The sequence below is a fragment of the Labeo rohita genome, chromosome 13, assembly GCF_022985175.1.
Source record: "Labeo rohita strain BAU-BD-2019 chromosome 13, IGBB_LRoh.1.0, whole genome shotgun sequence".
NCBI classification, from domain to species: Eukaryota; Metazoa; Chordata; class Actinopteri; order Cypriniformes; family Cyprinidae; genus Labeo; species Labeo rohita.
This window is the reverse complement of record NC_066881.1, coordinates 17,225,590-17,245,559: the sequence shown is the minus strand read 5'-3', so window position 1 is coordinate 17,245,559 and position 19,970 is coordinate 17,225,590. Positions and strand designations below refer to the sequence as shown.

The following is a 19,970-nucleotide window of genomic DNA, read 5'->3' as shown; positions in this document are numbered from 1 at the left end:
TGTTCACTTTGGTCATTTTTACTGCTACAAAAAAGTAATTATTATCATCCGATTACTTAATTGTCAGAATAATCGACAGGTTATGCGATTACTGGAATAATCGTTAGTGACAGCCCTACTTATGGTACTATATTGTGTGTTTTAGCACTTTTTATTGACATCCAGTTGTATAATTTCGATTTTAAGCTTTTAGCATATTGCACATTTTCCAGTAGTCAGGTAGTATGCAGTCTAGTGTGTCCTTTCTTAATGTCCTTTTCTCTCCTGTTCTCCTGGTCTCGTATTTCCTCAGCGGGCAGTTAAAGATGAGTGGGCAGGCTTGAGTGACAGTGAGGTTGGCCGTTAATGCTCCTGCCACATTCAGTCGACTCTGGCACTTCGCTCGGACTTTTTATTGGGAAATTGGAAACAGTGGGTAGTCTGGTGGAATAACGCTGTGTAGATGCTTTCGTGGAGCATGTCTTTAGTCCAGGCCTTGGTAACCATGGTTACAGGCTCCTCTGCTTGCAGAAGACCCTGAGGAGTCATGGCTGTTTGATTCACCATTAGAAGAGCCGCCTGAAACGTTAATGCTGTAATAAATATCTGATTGGATTTCATTACGTTTACGCGCACTGGATGTGGCTTTTACTAATCTCAAGTGTTTTGCTCAGTTTGGGGCGGTTAGAGAAAAAGAAAGGTAATAACATTTGCTATTGTTAGGTCTGATCACAGGTGTTTGATAGGAGTGTGATCATTCGTGATAACTGCAATTTAATGCACACTTTAAATCACATTGAAATGCTAGTACTTTTTTTTTTTTTTTTTTTTTTTTTTTTTTTTTTTTTTTTCCTTTTAAGCAAATGTCAATAATGTGGGTGCTTCAAGTAGAAATGCCTCACTGATATGCATAGTGAATGTAGGCTGATCAGGTTTGAGCTGCTTTTAATATTCACTTAAATAGTTCACCCTCCACTTGTTCCAATGATGACATAAGTTTCATTTTTAGGTGAACTATTCCTTTTATAGCAACTATTTTTGTCCATTGCTTGTGAAAGTGTGTTGAAGTAATGTGGAAAAAAGTTAGAAATACATTACTGTTGTATAACTTAAGAGCAATAAGCATCATCCTCATCATTAATATTATATTGCTATAATTTTGCTGTTACTTGACTATTAAGTACCTCTGTACTTTTACTCTCTGTATAATAACAAAAACATTTATTTCAGTGAAAAAAAAAAAAAAAATTTCAACATTTTGAACAATAGGGCCATGCAATATTTTTCTCTTTTTTTTTTCCCCAGAAATTTAATTTAATTTAATTTAATTTAATTTAATTTATTATATATATATATATATATATATATAAAATATATTTGATAATCAAATGAAGGCATTAAACATTTATTTATTTTAAATCAAATGAAAATTAAACCCTTTTATTTTTTGGCAAACAAAAAATAAACACCGTTACTGTTAAAACTAATACATGAAAGCATTTTTGTAAATATTCTGTTAAAAAAGTTTTAATAATAATTGAACAGTTTTTTTTCTACAATCAAGTGGTTAATCTGGTTGTAATATTTATTTTTTATCATTTAATTGTTTTATTTAAATTGGCCAGAAATAGAAATATATAAAGACATACATTATACATTTTATTTTGACAGGTTGCCGTGAAGTTTCTGTGTGTATACGCTATGATATGATGCTAGTTTTCTCAAATGAAACGGAAAAATTCACATAAAGTGACTCTCGCAGCAGCTCTGGAGATGAAGTTCATGTGTTTATGTCGTCATATAATGAGACGCAGAGGCCAAAAATCACCGCGAGCCTCACGTGTGCTTTAGTATTCGTGTAGTAAACAAACCCATGTTTCCACCATTATACATACAGGGCCAAGCGGAACATGCAGGATTCATAGCTAAACCGTCTTTTTGCGTTATAACATTCACAGACATTAGTCCATATCGCGATTCGAATTAAGTGACAGACCCAATTTTAATTTATTTATCCCCGATCCTGTCCGCGTTTTCTCGGAGGAGAAATTGTAGATGCGCATCCATGTAGAGACAGAAATGACATGCCGTTGTGTAAATAAGATAAATAACCTAAGACCATTTAGTTTGTTTAATAAAAGAACAAGGCATAGACCTGTTCTATAGGAAAGGTAACTTTAAATGACTGTTGTTGTGATCTGGCTCTATATAGAATATAAAATTAAATAAAATTAACTTGACCTTTAAGGGCCACCCCCTTAATATAATGGCAGGGGAAACACTGCATATATAACTAGGATGGCTTGAGGGTGAGTAAATCAGGAGCTAGTTTTCATTGTTGGGTGAACTTTTCCTTTAAGGTACATTTTCCATTGAAAATTTCATTATCAGCCTTTGTCATTGTTTAGAAAGAGCAAAAATAAACATTTCTAAGAAAGGGAGAAATTTGAGAAGATGCATTTGCATACTTTCTGCAGAACATGTATCAGTGCAAATATCTCTGTTGCCTGTTTCAGTTTCATAACGCATGCTGTTTACTTTTCTGTTTGCATTTTTACTTTTCGTCTGTCTTTGTATCATTATTATTTAATTGCTTAAAGATGTCATATTCTGTTGAAGCTATTCATAGATAATTCCTAGTGAATTAAAAATCTTTGTCAATTGCCTTTGCAGATTTTGATTTGAGAAGTGATTCTGTGTGAATTATTATGTTTATACTTGATTAATGGTAAAAAGTGAGCTAAATGACAGTTTTATCATTGCTGTTTGCAACAGTATCTCCTTGTTTTCAACAGACTGTAGTACATTTTTCTCTGAGTTTCTTTTCTCTGTAAATCTTCTTTTTTCTCAGTGTTTGCTGGCAGCAATAGTTCAGTTATTGGTTGCAGTCCATTATGGCAAAAAGTGACGGTGTCTGACTGCAGGGTTTTGTGGAGGATATAGCCCGTAATTACTTTTTAATGATTCTGAACTACTTCAGTAGTGACTATAATAACAGTTTGGTCATAACTCCATTAGTGCATCACCTTCACCCATAGTCAGCTGAAAGTAACTTATGTATCGGCTTCAACAAGTCATAAAATTTTTCATTTAGTGTGTGTGTGTGTGTGTGTGTGTGTGTGTGTGTGTATCTATCTTATCCCACTTTCCTTTATGTGATTGATGTAAGTGATTTTGTCCGTAAACAGACTTCTAGATGGATGTTGCTCGTATTTTTATCTGTCTTCCTGTGGTTTCTATTTCCACAAGAGATTCCTCATGTTTTTGTTCTGTGTAAATGCTAGTTAAGAAATGCCTTTGCATGCATGCATCTGTTTTGTGTTGGCTAAATGTATGAAAGCACTGTTTTTAAAAGCATGCCCATTTTTACAGTGTTATAATAGAGAGGCGCTGCTGTCAATGGATTTCCACTGAGCTCTGCCCAGTGCTGATGCATCAGAAACAAATTCAGGCTGACAGACACTGGCAGCTTGATTGTAGTATGTTTCTGGAATTCAAGCGTAGCAGAACATCGTTTCTCTAATAGAAAAGATAATGTTTGCATACATTTCACTTATTCTCTGTGGTTTGATGTTCTTTTGCTTACTGTGTTTGGTGGTTTTGGATTAGGGATAGATCATAATGGTTGATTAGTCCTCCAACAACCAACCTGTTTTCTTTTAGCTGCTGGTGTACAACTACAAGGCTAAATCATAGCTAATGCAACAGTGTAATTTTATTTTTAATGTATTTGTTTATTTTTTAGCTGCATGTTTGTTTGGATTGCATAGACGCCTTTTAGAGAGAACCTAAACCAACACTATAAACAAGCAGGATGTTGCCATTTAGCAGTTTCTTTTCATCCAAAGCAATTTACTGTAGACCGCTTGCTGGGACGCCCCCCCACCCCTCAGGAACCTGAAGTTAACAGCTTTGTTCGCTTGCACAATTTGATAAGAACTCGGCACTGAACAATAACAATGATCCAGAACTAATTTGAAATGTATTTAATAATTAATTGTGCATTCTATTGATGTCCTGTATTAAAACCTATATTTTAATTAAATAAATCAGATTTTTTTTAAATTAAAGTTTTTTTTGTGGGGGTTAAATGAGAAAGTATCAAGTAGACATTACAAATTGTAGCTTTAGAAAGATATATATTATTTGATTCAACATAAAACTTATTACACACACACATTTAGGCTGCAACGGTATGTCGTAAAATATGGAGCATAAAGGAAAAATAATTTGGGAAATCTCAGTAATTTTTGTTCATATAAGGAAAGTCATTGGTAACCAAAACAGCTTTGTTACCAACAGTCTTCAAAATACCTTATTTTATGTTTTTTTGGGTATTCCTTTAAGGTTTTTAATTAATTAATTAAAGTAATTTAGATGATACTCTCCATTTAAATCATTGGTTTACACTATTCGCTCAAAACGCGGATTCAAAAGACAGGCAACAATTCTGCTATGGCTTTCTAAGTAATATGTTATCTGCAAAATTGAGCTAAAACACATAATATTGTTTTTAAAATATAACACAATATCAACTTCTTATTTACTGAAGTTTTGTATTAAATCACATTTTAGCTCGTGATAGATCGGGACAAAATCATCACCTGTGTCATATTTGCTCCTGCTGCCCCTGTGATGTAGTATGATGTAGTGTGATATATATAAATAAGATACAAAAAACATACAGGGACATTTCTTTTGCACCAATATCTTGAATTTTAGGCCATACCTGCAATTGTGGAGTTGTTGCCCTGCATCATATGTTAAGTCAACTATATAATTAGGGCTGGGAGTCGATTCCAAAAAGAATTGATTCCTCAATTCCGAGGCGTTGGGAGTCGAGAGTCGATTCCAAAGGTTGGAATCGATCCCATCAAGGGGAATCGACTCCCCATTCTTAGCCTTTTTAGTTCAACAAAGCTCATCTATGGGCGCCTCTTAAACGAAAGGCTGCATCATACGAAGGCTGCATATCTCGGCTGCTGTCATCAAACACCGCTGAACATCGATTCACGAAAATAAACAGAATGAAAAGAGTCGGCACTGAGCTCGTTTGAGTTTAAGGATGCACCCTTGCTCGCTAATAGTGATTATAAATCTGATTCGTTTCCACGAAAACATTCTTTCGGATAGATCGTTTTAATGAGCCAGTTCAAAAAATGATTCAGAAGTTATTTTACGGTGAAACGGCCTTATATTGTCCACAGTTTTGAGCGCCGCACGACAGAATAGATCATGACGTGATCGAGGGTCTTGATCCTATTTCCAACTTAAATGAAATGCTATTTTTTTAACCTTTTTATCAGCCAGTGCTAATTCTGGTTATTTTGTTTCAGTGTACAGTTTGTTAATAATCGAAAACAACAGTGAGGAATCGATTCTTGGAATTCTTCGATTCCAGAATCAGGAATCGGACTCGATTCCAAAATTTTTGGAATCGAACAGCCCTATATATAATATACAAGATGACATACAAGTCTGGGGACGGGGCTAGTGCGTTAACTGCGTTAAAATATTTTAATCGTGTTATTTAATCGCGTTATAAATATATTAATTGTTTTTTGTTCTCTTCAATTGACCACTTCAGGATCCTTATTGTTAAACCGGTCGCGTTTGTGTTAGCGGCCACGTCTTTATTGGCTTGCCCCAGCATGCATGAAACTTTGAATAATTTAATGCTCCAAGTCTTATCATATTCTGGCTCGAGTCGGTAAGGATTCCGGATGGACACTTAATTGTTTCACCGGTGAGGGGATTTTCTCTTTGAGTAAGATTCGACGATACACTCCCCGTTCAGCACTTCCATTTCACTTCACGGTCTGCAAACAGAGCAGCTCTGAATCTTAAGCAAACAGAGTTGTCTGGATTTCTCTGTGCAAATCCTCATCAGCACTGGCATTTTAGCTAGTTAATTGGGGTCTTGTGTTCTTGGAGGCTCTGTGTGTGGAGAAATTAGTGTTCATTCAGCCACACTAACCTGACAGGTCTTGGTCAAATCAACTCACAGGTTCTGAGCGGCTCTCCTACCGTGGGATGATGGGAATGAGGCTGTGGCCATGGGCTGTCAGCGCACGCAGGGTGCCGTGGTTGATCTCTTGGCAGGTAATTGCAGTAATTCTGTGATGCTGGGCTTGATTAGCGTGCTGTCTGTGGGTGGGAGAACAGAGGTTTTGGCTTTTCAAAGCCTCTGTGCTCTGGCCAGGTGCTCTTCATTAGTTATACCAGCCCTGGGCAGCATGCTAATGGTTTTTCCTCATTCCGTCAGTGTTACCAAGCAGCAAGAATGCAAGGTCATTTACCTCTGCTTAACGTGTGAGCTGTAGCTCACATATCCTGTTAATTAAGGATGGGGTCATCCAACAACCAACTAGTAAAGTAGTGAGCGAAGCAAGCGTAGATGCTTTTATTAGTATACATATAGACCCCCTCCCCTTCCAAGAAATGGATATGATCGGAGTGAAATGAACCTGAAACTGCAATTATTTGGAGCTTGCTCAAAACCAGAAGTTGAATAGAGAGAGACATAAAGGTCAGTGACACCTGAGTGTCTATGATAAAGAAAAATGTAGTTTAAAACAAGTTAGAAATGTTGGTTTTAAATGGTTTTGAATACTTTTTCAAGAAACATTAAAATTAACAAACGTCATGTGGTGTATCAAACAGTGTACTAGTAATGAGTTACTGTCATTTCCCCTAAGGTAAAGATTACTCATATTTTTTTCTGTAATTTAATTAGTTCTCATGTAATTGAACATAATACTGTGTATAGACTGTAGAACATTTATATACAATGCAATACAATAGTGGATTTAACATCAAAAGTTGAAGTCTAACCCTAAAATACATGCTTTTTATGTACCCTTCTCACTTTAAATGCCTTGGTGAGTTAATAAGAATATTGGTAACACTTTAGTGTCCAATTCTCACTATTACTAGTTGGTTATTAGCATTAATATTACTATTACTATTAAGTGTGACCAGAAGAATTTATGTAGTTATCTGTTTATAAGAATTAAAAGAACTGTTGTCTGTCTGTCTGTCTTTGTATCATTCATTAACTGTAATATAGGATTTAGAAAGTAATTAGTAATAGGTAATTACTTTTTGGAGAGAGTAATTTGTATGGTAATCAAGCTACATTGTTGGAGATGTAATTAGTAATTAGTAATTAGTAACTAGTAATTAATTACTTTTTAGATTAAATAACCCAACACTGCATGCAATTAATTGTTTGACAGCCCTAATAAATAAAAAAATAAAAAATACAGTATATAAATTAATATTTATTATTATTTTTGGAAGTCATAACATAACAGAAGCCTGAACTAACCTTGCTTTTTCATTAAAAGCAGTTTTTGCAGCATGTTTTTTTTTTTTAAATAAATAAATAATACTAAAATATTTTAACAATCTCTTTAATTCTTTTTTCTCCTAGAAAATGATACAGTTTTTACTTTATGCCCCCCCCCACCACAAAAAAAGCACAATGAGCATAAATTAAAAAAAAATAAAAAGTAAAACGTTACAATAAAGTTCATTAGTTAACTACATTAGTTAACATGAACTAAGAATGAACAATACAACAACAATGAACAAGTTGTGTTTGTTAACATTAGTTAATGCACTGTGAACTAACAAGAACAAACAATGGACTTAAGTATTTTTATTAACTTACATTAACAAAGATTAATAAATAGTGTAATGTATTTTTCATTGTTCGTTCATGTTAGTTAATACATTAACTAATGTTAACAAATGACACCTTATTGTAGTGTTACCATTAAAAAAAAAAGTTATTCAATGTATGATTTACATTTTTAATATTTTTTTACTAATGCATCATGTCATTGACGTAAACATAAAAATGTGTATTTTTCCTCCCATATCCTTGCTGTTAACAACTGTAAATCTATTTTCTCTTTTTCCTCTAGCAGAGAGCAGTTGTTGACTGACGCTTTCAGCACACGCTCAACTGTTTCAGTTGCAATTGTTCCAGCTATATATCATCTTATAATGTGTTTTTGCATATTTCAAAGTGTAAGGTGGAGTTGAACTGCGTTCTTAGGACTCTTTGTTTTATTGTCTTTAGGTTTACCACACCTAGTCTAATGTTGTAAATCCAGCACAATGTAATCAATAGAGCTCCCAGCCAACTTTTCAGCCAGCATGCAAAGAGTGGGTTTGGCTTTAGCTAACATAAAAGTGTGACTCATGCCAAAGATGCAAATTTGGGAGGTAGAGTTTCAAATTCAGATCCAAAGATCTAGCATACAGATGATAAAAACGTTACAGTCTACATAGACAAAGCAGCCCAAGCTTTATTACCTGAAAAGGAGAGAAAAGAAGTCTGTTTGTTCTTGTTCGACCTCCATCATACGCCCCATCACTGTCTGTTTTGGCATGATGCAAAGCTCCGTCACTGAGCCTTAGTCATTAACAGACATCTGCTGAACTATAATTATCTTGCGTAGTAGCAATATCCAAAATGCTTTGAGTTCTTTGATGGTTTTTAAGATAAAAAATTGAGAGGTTTTTAGGAGCTAGTACAAACGTTACATAATTAGCCGAGTTAGAGTAGTGTACAAACATGGGACCAGTGCTTTCATCATTATGCTTAATGCATTTATAACACTACAACATTAGCACAATGGAAAAATCTTGTATAAACAATAAGAGCTTCAAAAGAGTCATGGAGCATAAGGAACAGCTTCTGGTCTTCTTTATAGGCCCATCTAAGGATAAAAGAAACATTTGGTTAGAAATTGACGAGACATGCATGCTTCATAAAGGAGTGGTGTAATTTACTGAGTCATTGAAGAGTCATTGACGTAGTTTGTGTTTTAAGGTACAATAACATACCTTAGGTACCAGATATGTTGGAGCCAGAGTGCTTGTGTGGTCTGATATTTAATAGCAAACCTTCAGGTTAGGGATCGGTAGGCCATTCAATAATATATATTAAAAAAATGCTGTTCTTTTGAACCTTCTGTTATCAAAGAAAAAGAATCTATCATGGTTTCCACAGAAAATATGAAATGGTTTACAACATTCATCATGAAATTCTTTAAATTCGCCTAATAGAATGATTTCTGAAGGATCATGTGACACTGAAGACTATACTGGATGCTGAAAATGTAGCTTTTCATTTACAGATATAAATATATTAACTGGCCCTCTGCGTTTATGTGTGTCTCTGTAATTCACCTCTGGTTTCATTGTCATTGGCTCAAAGATTTTATTGCATTAAGTTAAATTAAATATAAAATAGTAATGATGGGAGGGTACGCTGCTGATTTGATGATTCAGTTCTTGGGGCACCGCAGGATTCTTAAGTACAGTATATTAAAAATGAGAATTAAATTTGTGATGCTTTGTGATGGGTAGTGAAGACATTAAGCAGTCAGTTCTGTGCTTTTTCCCCTGACAATATTTTGATTGATTGTGATTTGAACTTTGCATCTGGAATACATATATGGAGAAAATAAATAAGAAGTACTTGTATAACATAGGATTCTGCTTCTGGTTCTGCAGTTTGTCGAAATGAAGCAGACTTGGCATATACCACAAAACAACACAAATGCATTTAGATGATGTGTACTGGATTCGGTTATTTTGTATGATAGAATTGTGTTAAAATAATTAAAGCTAGCCCAATTTTCCAAATTGTCCAATGTAACACTTTCGTTTATTAATTTTTCTGTACAAAGTTATTTCGATTCTGTTTATAATATGGATTTAATCTAATAATCTTTTTATGTCATGGAAATAAATCAGCTTTCAATTTGGTTAATTTTGCAGGCTGACAATTTTAAAACACAGCTTATTAATAATGTAAAAAGCAATGTTCTGCAATGGTGGACAACTTATGAAACCCGTCCTAATTTTTAGTCTTTATTAATTTTTTTTCCATTTATATGGGCCATTCTGGTCTGAAGTCAGAGTTGGAAAAAATTATTTTTCCAAAAAATGTGTTTGTATGCAAATTGTATAATATCCAAGGTACACATTTCTAGTAATTGTGCAGTTAATTCTCGTATTGTATTTTCAGAAAATTTTGGAATATTTGTCCTTTACCCAAATTTGTCACTAATGAAACACAGTAATGTATAGTTTAATTAGAATGGTTATATTGACCTGTTAAGATTTTGCTTACATCTACATTGTATTTTTTAATTTTTTTTTGCTGTTTAATTAAATTTTATTCTCGGAGGTAAATCGATAACAGTGAGATTTTAAAAATATTTCAAGTGTAATTTATGAGATTTGTTGTATTTTGAATCCAATTTTTCTTTGTAAAAGGCAAAAAGATGATCATACTGATTTCAAACTTAAGGGTTCATTAGTTTGAATATACATTGAACCAAAAACTATCATAACATCTTCTCTGACAATTCAATGTACTTTATTTTTGACAAAACATCCCATGCTTCGGTAGTGACTGTACATTTTCGGTAGTAACGGTAATGCTTTGGTAACAAACACATCACATTACAGAATTTTAACTTTAAACTTTTTTTAACTTTTTTTTGTTTATTTCCCCCAAATATGAGGATTATGTGTTCCCTTTTGTCAGTACCAAAACAATGATGACTTTTTGGTCGTGACGTTTCGGTAATAACAATTTTATGGGATAACACTAAAAAGCGTGTTGAATTTCAGAAAAATGGTGTCCAGTAAGTAGTTGACATTCTTTAAAGTTATGAACATTTACTTCAAAATGATGGGGCCTATCTACTCATGTAGCTGTGAGAGAGATGGACACAGGAATATTTCCTGATCATAAATGTAGGCGTCACTAAAATCAGTCTCAGCCAATGGACTGAAGTTTCATAATTTGCAAAGAAAATATACTTTTTTTTTTTTCTTTTTTTTTTAACTTTTTAAAAGAATCAGAAAAATACTTTTAAAAACAACAATGAATAAAATACAAAAATTATTTCAATTTTCGTAAGTTGAAATTTAGGGATTAGGATTCGGGACAGCCACCACCCAATTGAAAGTACCCCATCAATTAATAATTTTATATATATTAAGCTTACTGATATTTTAAATATTACTGTGGGTTTCAATAGATAATAGAAGGATTCTAATAAACATCTAAGATTTAAATATTCAAATGTGTTTTTTGGTTGTTGTATCGCAGTTGTGCATCAGTTCTGTAGAATAGCCCATGTACATTTCAGAACTTTGGAGAACTGTGTGGACATAAAAACACTCTTAGAATAAATTTAATTCAACTGTCAACTCTTTGATGAAGGTTTCCCATCACTGATCAAATTGAATCTTTAATTAAGCTCTGTTTCACCTGCTTGGAGTCAGAGGCCAGACCGTGACTCATTTCATTCCCCAGTACACAGCATGACTGCTGATTTCTGGGTGTGACTGGGTTCAATAATTGTCTCCGTTACCAGCAGGTGAGGCAGAACCTGCCTAGAGTTTTTCCATCTACGGGGAGTTGCTGTGTCAGGTGGTAACTGGCAGTCTAACGCAAGTCATACACACTCATACACATGATGGAATAGCACAGCTGGACAGAAAAACACAGAGCAAACCCCTTTGACACAAAAACAACAGTTTAGGTCTGGAGCTGTTGGATGGCTGAAGTGGTCAGATGTGCTTGGATTTTTCAGTACTACCATTACAAATATTTACCTTCGTCTGTCCATTACAGAGCCTGCTTTATAAGGCAAATTCACTTCTAGTTTTCATTTTTCCCTTTGTTAATTTTTAAAGGGCACCAGTGTACCCTAAAATGAACATTTTCATTCATTTTACACAGCCTCATGTCAAAGCACTTTAGACGTAGTGCTGTATTCCAAGTTTTTGAAGCAATATGGTAATTGTGTGTGAAATAGTGTTGGGCGATATGCTCAATTTTCATATCGTCCTACCGTCAGCCTGTGAGATCTCTGATACACGATATTATCGTGCTAATTTAATTATTTACTTACTTAGTTTCATTGCCGTCAAATGAACCAACACCAGCTTAGGGCTAAAAGCAGCCTAATGTTTTCAATGACTTAATTTGTTTAACATGATAACAGTTTAATAGAAACATTGTAGGTTACTAATGCTTACATTTCCTTAGTTATTCTAAAAGCAGCTACAGAAAACGAGCAAAGAACATTTATATAATATATTATTATATACTTCTGTCGCTGCATGTTGCCAGGGGTTGGCGACAAGGTTGCTAGTGGGCGTTCTCACTGCTGGTTGCCTTGACAACGAATCAGGTTTCTTGCCGCTAAATTCGAACATTTTGGAGGCAAAACACTAAATATAATATAAATATAAATTAAATCTGTACGTACAAACAAGAACGAATGAGAAGCAGAGCCTATATTTTTCCATTGCGTATGTTTATCTACGGCTGTGAGGAGAAAAATCACATGAGCTCTACCGTCTTCTTTCCTATTGGCTGTCGCTCCCGAAAGTCGCTCTTCATTTGCATAAAGTTGAGGGATTCTGAACTTTGTGGCGTCGCTGGACACGCCCCATCCGGTCGCCAACAGTTGCTGTAGCTCGCTGTCGCTCATGTCGCCGGAAATCGCCAGCTCTCAGTTGAAACGAATGGGATCGTGTCGCTTTTGTCGCAGCCTGTCGCTTGTAAGCAATTGCAAGCTTTCCCGAACGTCAGCAACTGCACGCAATTACAGATTGCATGCTTTCCACCCGAAAGACACTCTGACTATCGTCGATTGGCACAGCCCTAGTGTGGAATGACTGAAATTTTAGTTGAATATTTAGGTTGAGCTAAACTTCAGAAATGAATTGATACTGAATTTGACTGTGCTACTGTATGCCAAATGTAAAGATCGTCAGTGAATAATAATTTAAGGTTTGTTCATTCATAATACATAATACAGGCTATTTTACGGTTTTGATATGTGGCTTTTATGCTTTTGTGGTGTGTTTTTGTCATTTTTGGAGCTTGACATCCCCAGTCTTCATCCAGATATTGAAAACTGCCAGGATTTTCTTCAGAAAAATTTAAAATGACATGAGGGTAAATAAATGATGACAGAATTTATTTTTTTTTGTGTGAATAAATGTGGCTGTGCTCCTAAACATTAAAAGGGGATTTCACACTCATACAGTAGAAGAACCATTTTGGGTTTCTCAAAAAAACAACAACTTTGTTTGAAATTAATATAAAGAGCCTTTTTCTTTTCCTACCATAAAGTTCTATTGATGTTAAATGTCCTTCGTGGAACCATAGATTCCAGTAAAAGAAAAAATATTTTTAAGAGTGTACATGATGTCATCTCATTCTGTACAAACATGCAGAGAAAACCAAGCTGGGCATGGCTGAATATAGAATTTGGAAGAACAGCTTGGAGCATTATGCTAGAATGTAGTGCATTAAATCTGTCCTCACCTGTGCTGTCAATAAGTAATGCACCAATTCCCTTGCTAAATATATTACATTTTGATGGAAATGAAAAGATGTCTGTTAATTGCTTCACTCTTTATAGCTTGACAGCATAGAATATACTTAACAAGATTATTTTAGGAAGTGTCAAGCGATATTTGTGGTCGTAGCAGTTTTTACCACGTTGAATATTTAGCCCTCACATATGGGTTTGTCAAAACGTATGACGTTGCGCATTGAGCTGTGATGAAAAATGTTTTTGATTTGTTTTGACACCCAACCATGGATTGCGAGAGTGTGCCCTGCTCCTGTTGTAGCACAGCACTGTGGAAACTCATTTGTTCCACCCTGTAGCACACAGTAATGAAGGGATAAAATAGTCCTTTTATTTTGCGCTGAGGTGAATTGCATCTTCTACACGTTCCTGGCAGCTGACGATGACAACGGTCGCTTGCGTAAAAGACGTTGCTCACCGAGATGCCATCCTCTATGCATTTCTACCTAAAGTATTTTAATAAGGCTTTAATGATTGATGATGCTTCTTGTTCTTGAATTTACTTTATAGCAGTGACCTTGTCGTCATAGCAGATTGGTGCTTAAATATGGCAAGCAGTGAATTGACTGAAGAAACTTTAAGAGCTTAAGAAGCATCTTCTTTCGACAGTTTCACAGCTCTGAAGTGGCACTTTTCATTTATAGGTTCTCACATTTCAAGGATGCATGATTTTTATGAATATTTTTATTTTATTTTATGTTTTATTTTTTTATTTTTTTTTTTAATCTGTAAAATGACGGTGCTTTAGAAAATGTTGATTTGAAATATTTAGAGGCGTTTTATTTAGTTTTTGATTTTTGCAATAGTTACAAAAAGTTCTCTAGTGTTTTAAATATCATTAAAGAAAATAAAATTTCTATGCACTACCAGTCAAAAGTTTTTGAACAAGATTTCTCTTCTGCTCATCATGCCTGCATTTATTTGATCCAAAATACAGCAAAAACAGTAATATTGTGAAATATTTGTACAACTTAAAATAATTGCTTTCTTTTTGGATATATTTCAAAATGTAAAATGTTATTTCTGTGATCAAAGCTGAATTTTCAGTATCATTAGTGTCACGTGATCCTTCAGAAATTCTAACTGATTTGCTGTTTAAGAAACATTTATTTTATTATTATTATCAATATTATTATTATTATTATCAATATTTAAAACAGCTGAGTAAATATTTCAGGATTCTTTGAATAGAAAGATCCAAAGATCAGCATTTATTTGAAATTTAAAAAAAAAAAAATCTTTTGTACCACTATACCATTCCAAAGCTCAGATTTTTTCATTTATTGGGAAAGAAATTATAGAAATTAATACTTTTTATTTAGCAAGGATGCTTTAAATTGATCAAAAGTGAGGATAAAAACATTTATAATGTTACAAAAGATTTCTGTTTCAGATAAATGCAGTTCTTCTGAACTTTCTATGCATTAAAGAAACCTGAAAAAATTCTACTCAGCTGTTTTCAACAATAATAATAATAATAATAATAATAATAATAAATGTTTTTTGAGCAGCAAATTCGAATATTAGAATGATTTTTGAAGGATCATGTGACTGGAGTAATGATGCTAAAAATTCAGCTTTCAAATCACAGGAATAAATTACATTTTTAAATATTTTCAAATAGAAAATGGTTATTTTAAATTAAAAAAAATATTTTAAATAAAAAAAAATAGTAAAACACTTCACAATTGTACTGTTTTTGCTGTACTTTGGATCAAATAAATGCATGCTTTGTGAGCAGAAGAGACTTTTTTAAAAAACATTTAAAAAATCTTACTGTTAAAAAATTTTTAACAGGTTGTGTGTGTGTGTATATGTGTGTATATGTGTGTGTGACTTAAGGAATATGGTTGCAGATTGATCTTAAATTAATGTCAACCAGTTTATTTTTAATTTATAGTTATTGATATACTTATTTTTCCTCATACAGGTAAATGGTCAGTCAAATGTTCTTTATTCTTACAGTAACTTGGGTAACACTGAATGGTTTATCTTTAGTATTTGTAAACAATAGAAAAAATGGAAAAACTTGACAACTTCTGTTGATGTTACTTCAGGTGTAACAATTTCAGGGAATGTTCTTTCATTATAATAGGTTGAAGATTGTGTGAACCAGTTTTCACAGACATAATTAAAATAATGTTTACTACAATTGATTGAATATTAGCAAAAAACCTGTGTGATTTGTAATACTTACGGGTCAAGACCATTTAAAAATGATTTTATAGTTGTTATTTTAGAAATCATGGGATCTATGCCTTAAATATTTAGCCGGAAAAATTATATTGGCAAGATTGAACCCCTCATAACATGAAATAATGAATGGACATGGATAACAAATTTCATGTGTTGTGAGCACTGAATGTGGATATCTGGCATGTCATTGCCAATCATTCGTAATGGGTCATGAGCTGTAGAAGAAGACCAGCTGCTGAGGGGAAGCTCCGTGAAGCTTGGCGGTCCGTTCCTCTGTTCTCAGCACTCTCTCACACCTGCTCCCTTGCCCTGCTGACCCAAGAGCCAGAATTCCCTAACATGAATCACAATCTGGGTCAGTGAAAGCTCTGGCTTTGCTTGAATATTTAGCAAAGGCGTTGTGATGATTTGAGTTATTATAGCATTGGGAATTCTAGCATTGCTTTGTTTATATTAAAGTCATTGATCCATGTCAGTGGCTCTAACAAATTTGACATTGAATAGTTGTTTTTATGAGGTCCTTTTGAGGACTCTTAGTTGCTCAATACTGACATGTTCATTTGAGGCACTAACACTTAATTATTAAGTTGTGTATAAATTAGTCATAAGTGATCTTTTTTTTTTTTTAAACAGTGGAACATTTATGGTTTTGATCCTCAAAGTCATGTTTTCTTGGGCTTGTGGACCAGACGCTGGTCCAAGTGGGTTTTGGAAGTGGCTCCGCAAGCCTAATCTGCCCTGCCTGTCCAGAATGCACATTTATTTACTGCTAACCTTGGCAGAGGGTCGGGTGTGAATTATTACTAGCTCTCTGTTTTGTTGTGTGGTTGTTTGTTACTTCTGGGCTTGGCCTTGACACGATTGACAGAACACTCGTATTTTCCGACATTTGTTGTCAAGGGAGCTGAAATGATCTGACTGTTTTGTTGATGCCAAAGCCTTCTGTAGATTGGGTAATCTTCACTAGCTTTCTGTTGGCTCATGGCAGTGGTATGCCCTGGATTTGTGGGAATAAAGTCTGCCCAGGGTTTCTTCTTGCGTTCATGGTCTGTTTGGTTTCCATAATACCAAATTTTCATTAGTTGGTACCAGTACCAGTGGAGTTTCCTGATTCTTGATGCCAGTGTAGATGTTGTAGCAATAAAATACGGTAATGAACATGATGACCAAAAATTTGTTCTTATCATTTGATGGTTAATCACATTATTTTTTATTTTTTTCCTGATTGTGCCTTTATAGAGGGTTTGCACATGTCACGATTTGGTCAGTTACCTAGATGTGCATGTGGAAGCTGCTAAGTCTCATAGAGAAGGACTTAGTAAGCAGAAAAGGGCACAATATTTGACAAACTAAAGTTAATAGGTAGTAAAGATGCGTACTAAGTAAGATATTAGCCTAGTATTTCACCTACCTGTCCAGAAATAATAAGAACAAACACAAATGTTGTCAAGATTGTTGCCCTGGAAATCCTGGTTCAGTTTGGCCAACCACAAACATCTTTTGTTCCTCAGTTTTTTGCATTCTTCTCCTTGATTTGTCAAAACTTTTGTTTAGTCTATAGTACTCCAAATGTTTTTTCCCAGTCCGACTGGTTAGTACAGCCCAAAACATGACAATAATTCACCATTTTCAGCAGCAATAATCAGCAAAATATGCGAGTTTCGTTTGGTTCAGTGGCATTGTTTACAGTCAGTGCCGCCAACATGGCGATTGATCGTCGTGAAAACCCTCTATATTAATCAGAATGCATGACACGTTTGCAGAACCACTACGTTTGAGTTTGAATGAATCAAAAAGCAAACGGGCTGATATAAAGGTTTATCTAATGAATGAGAGTGTAGGTACAGCTTTTTCTTGGTTAACGTTACTGCTGTAAACAAAGCAGCGCTGCGTTTAAATGCTACATAAGTATGCATTATACTGAGGTAAGAAGAAAAGAAAACACCATCTAAAATTTTCTGAAGACAGTTCCCCTCAAAAATGCATTCATATAAACCCCCACTCCTAATTCAGTATTTAGAATTGTCTTCCTAAATTTTGTGCGTCATAAATGGTGAGCCTGATCTGCCTGCTGTAGTATTTTCTTTGCATACGTCTTCAGTGTCTCTGGCGTCTGTTAATGAACGCTTATAGTCGGATTATTTGTCCAGTTAACGAATGTTATCAGAGTTTTTCAACCATTAGTCAGAAGTGTATTGCAGTTAACAGTGATCTCCCCTCAATTAATGACGCTGTGTACGTTGCTTAACCATTGTATGCTGTTTTTGTTTTGTTTTTAAATTAATATGGTTTGTGTAATATATGCCATTTATAATGTTATTCCTCCATTCCTCCATGTTCAGACTCTTTTGGTTACATGCTGCTAATAATAAAATATGGTGGAGGCATAGAATGATAATAACTTTGTGTCTACAGATTATAGACTAGTCTAAAAGACGTGCATGCTCAAGGAAAAATAATCAAAAAGCACACAAAATGGACTTTAATGAACAGCTTGCACAAAACAGGGCCTCAGGTTTGCTCCTCGTCACAGAGATTACTGTAATTTCCATAATAGGCAAACATGGTTGTTTTCGTTCATCTTGTTTGAATGTTGTGACAGCATTTGTGCACTAAATTGTTGTAGTTAGTGTTTGGTACTAATAAAACCGTGAAAAGACTTTGTTTAGAGTGTGTTTTACTTTTTAGTATTAATTTTTGACTTCCCTATTCTAGTGAATATTAATTAATCTTAATGAGAAATGTGATCATATAAAACAATTTCTATCATTTAATTTCTTTGTTAAAGCGTTGTGTCTATCATTATCATCTGTATTTGGCATCTAGCTTGTTCTTTTAAAAGCATTGCTGTTATTTGTTTGTAAAATAATTGTTGAGTTGTTTGGTTTCACCTCGGTTGATTGTTTGCTGCTAAAAATCCCATTAAAAAAGAACGTGTGGATATGAGAACCAGGAGAATAAAGATGCAACGCAGCACAAGCTCCCGGTCATTAGATCTGTGGTTACTACAGCAACTAGACTGAAATGAACTTTTTTTTTATTATTAAAATTGGACTTTATTCAATGTAGAATAAATTAGATTTGAAGTTTTTGGGTTTGGACTAATTTGGCACAAAATATCATCTTCTGTCCTCGTGGAATTAGCATGAAGAAAAATGTCAGATCAGAGCACTCTGAAGGCAGTATAATGCATCACCGCTGACTTAAAACAGCTGTAACCGCTCGCTCGTTACCAGTTACTCTTTAATTTGTTGTTTAATTATTATTTTAACCTGTGCAGTATGCCTTTATGCTCATGATCTGTTCCTCTCTTCGGCAGGATGACTGGAGTGGCATTCATTCAAAGAGAATTCAATCACACCTCAATGCAGATGACAAAGCCCACAGCCTAGAGACCCTTCCTCCAGGTAAGAGCCAACCTGACAACCCATGTGCATAATCAGCTCATGTCAGGATTAGCCCGCTCTCATAATTCAAGTTTCTTTTTTCTGTACCAGATGAATAATGAAGCGTTTCTTCTCAGGGAAATGCTCAAAGATGAACTTTAATGAACAGCTTGTACAAAACAGGGCATTCGTTTTTCTCCTCCCGTAAACAGAACTTAACCTAAAGGTGTTTTCCAAATTAGGTGTGGAAAATCTCTCTTGAGGGCACCTAAAATGCATGAGAGTGTCTTTATGACTGGCCTGTAGATAAGAACTCAGCATCTTCACTCTTTGTTCCCTTTTGGAAATGTACTCCTTTGTGATCCAGCCGAACTGGGCTGCTCAACCACATTAAGCCTTAGATATTAACGTATGCTTTTTATAGACTTCCTGCATTTAAAAGCAGTATTGTAGTAAGGTTGTGAATGCATTACTTATTTAGCTCATTAGTTTCTATGTCATGCAATCGCTGTGGAACTGAGGTCCACAGAGAGCTGTTCTATTAAATTTGTCATAAACATCAGATTATATTCATGTTTCGGTTTCGGTGCATGCCATACAATATGTTTCCTGTCTGTTGTTTTTCTCCCAGGCACTGTTTCAGGGAATCATCAGTAGTTTCTTGTCTTCTTGTGTTACTCTTGTAATTTAGGTCACCCAGAAGATTTCCACGAAGCAGAATAGTAACCCAGGAGTACCTGATTTCATCTGTAATAATTAAGAGAACAGATTTAAAGTGATAGTGTGTCTAAAATTGCCATCTGCTCACCCTCATGTTCTTCCTTTTATTTATTTATTCTTACCTCATCCTTTCAAAGGAAAACGGACATAACTTGGTATATAACTAACTATCTAATTAGCATTTTTGTTCTCAGGTAATTTCCAAGTAATAACCTGTAGTTCAGAGAGTGACTGAGTCATCTGAGCTGAATCACTAAGCTAA

The 19,970-nt window shown here is 34.6% G+C and overlaps 1 protein-coding gene across 2 annotated transcripts in view; it reads left to right on the top strand.

The window, feature by feature from the left end:
* Positions 1-19,970, top strand: part of galnt2 (UDP-N-acetyl-alpha-D-galactosamine:polypeptide N-acetylgalactosaminyltransferase 2) — a 103,376-nt gene that overhangs the window by 34,739 nt on the left and 48,667 nt on the right. For both annotated transcript variants that reach the window (XM_051125674.1, XM_051125673.1), the window contains exon 2: positions 18,922-19,009. In XM_051125674.1, coding sequence (XP_050981631.1) covers positions 18,922-19,009 — 88 coding nt within the window. The remainder of the gene's footprint in view (positions 1-18,921; positions 19,010-19,970) is intronic.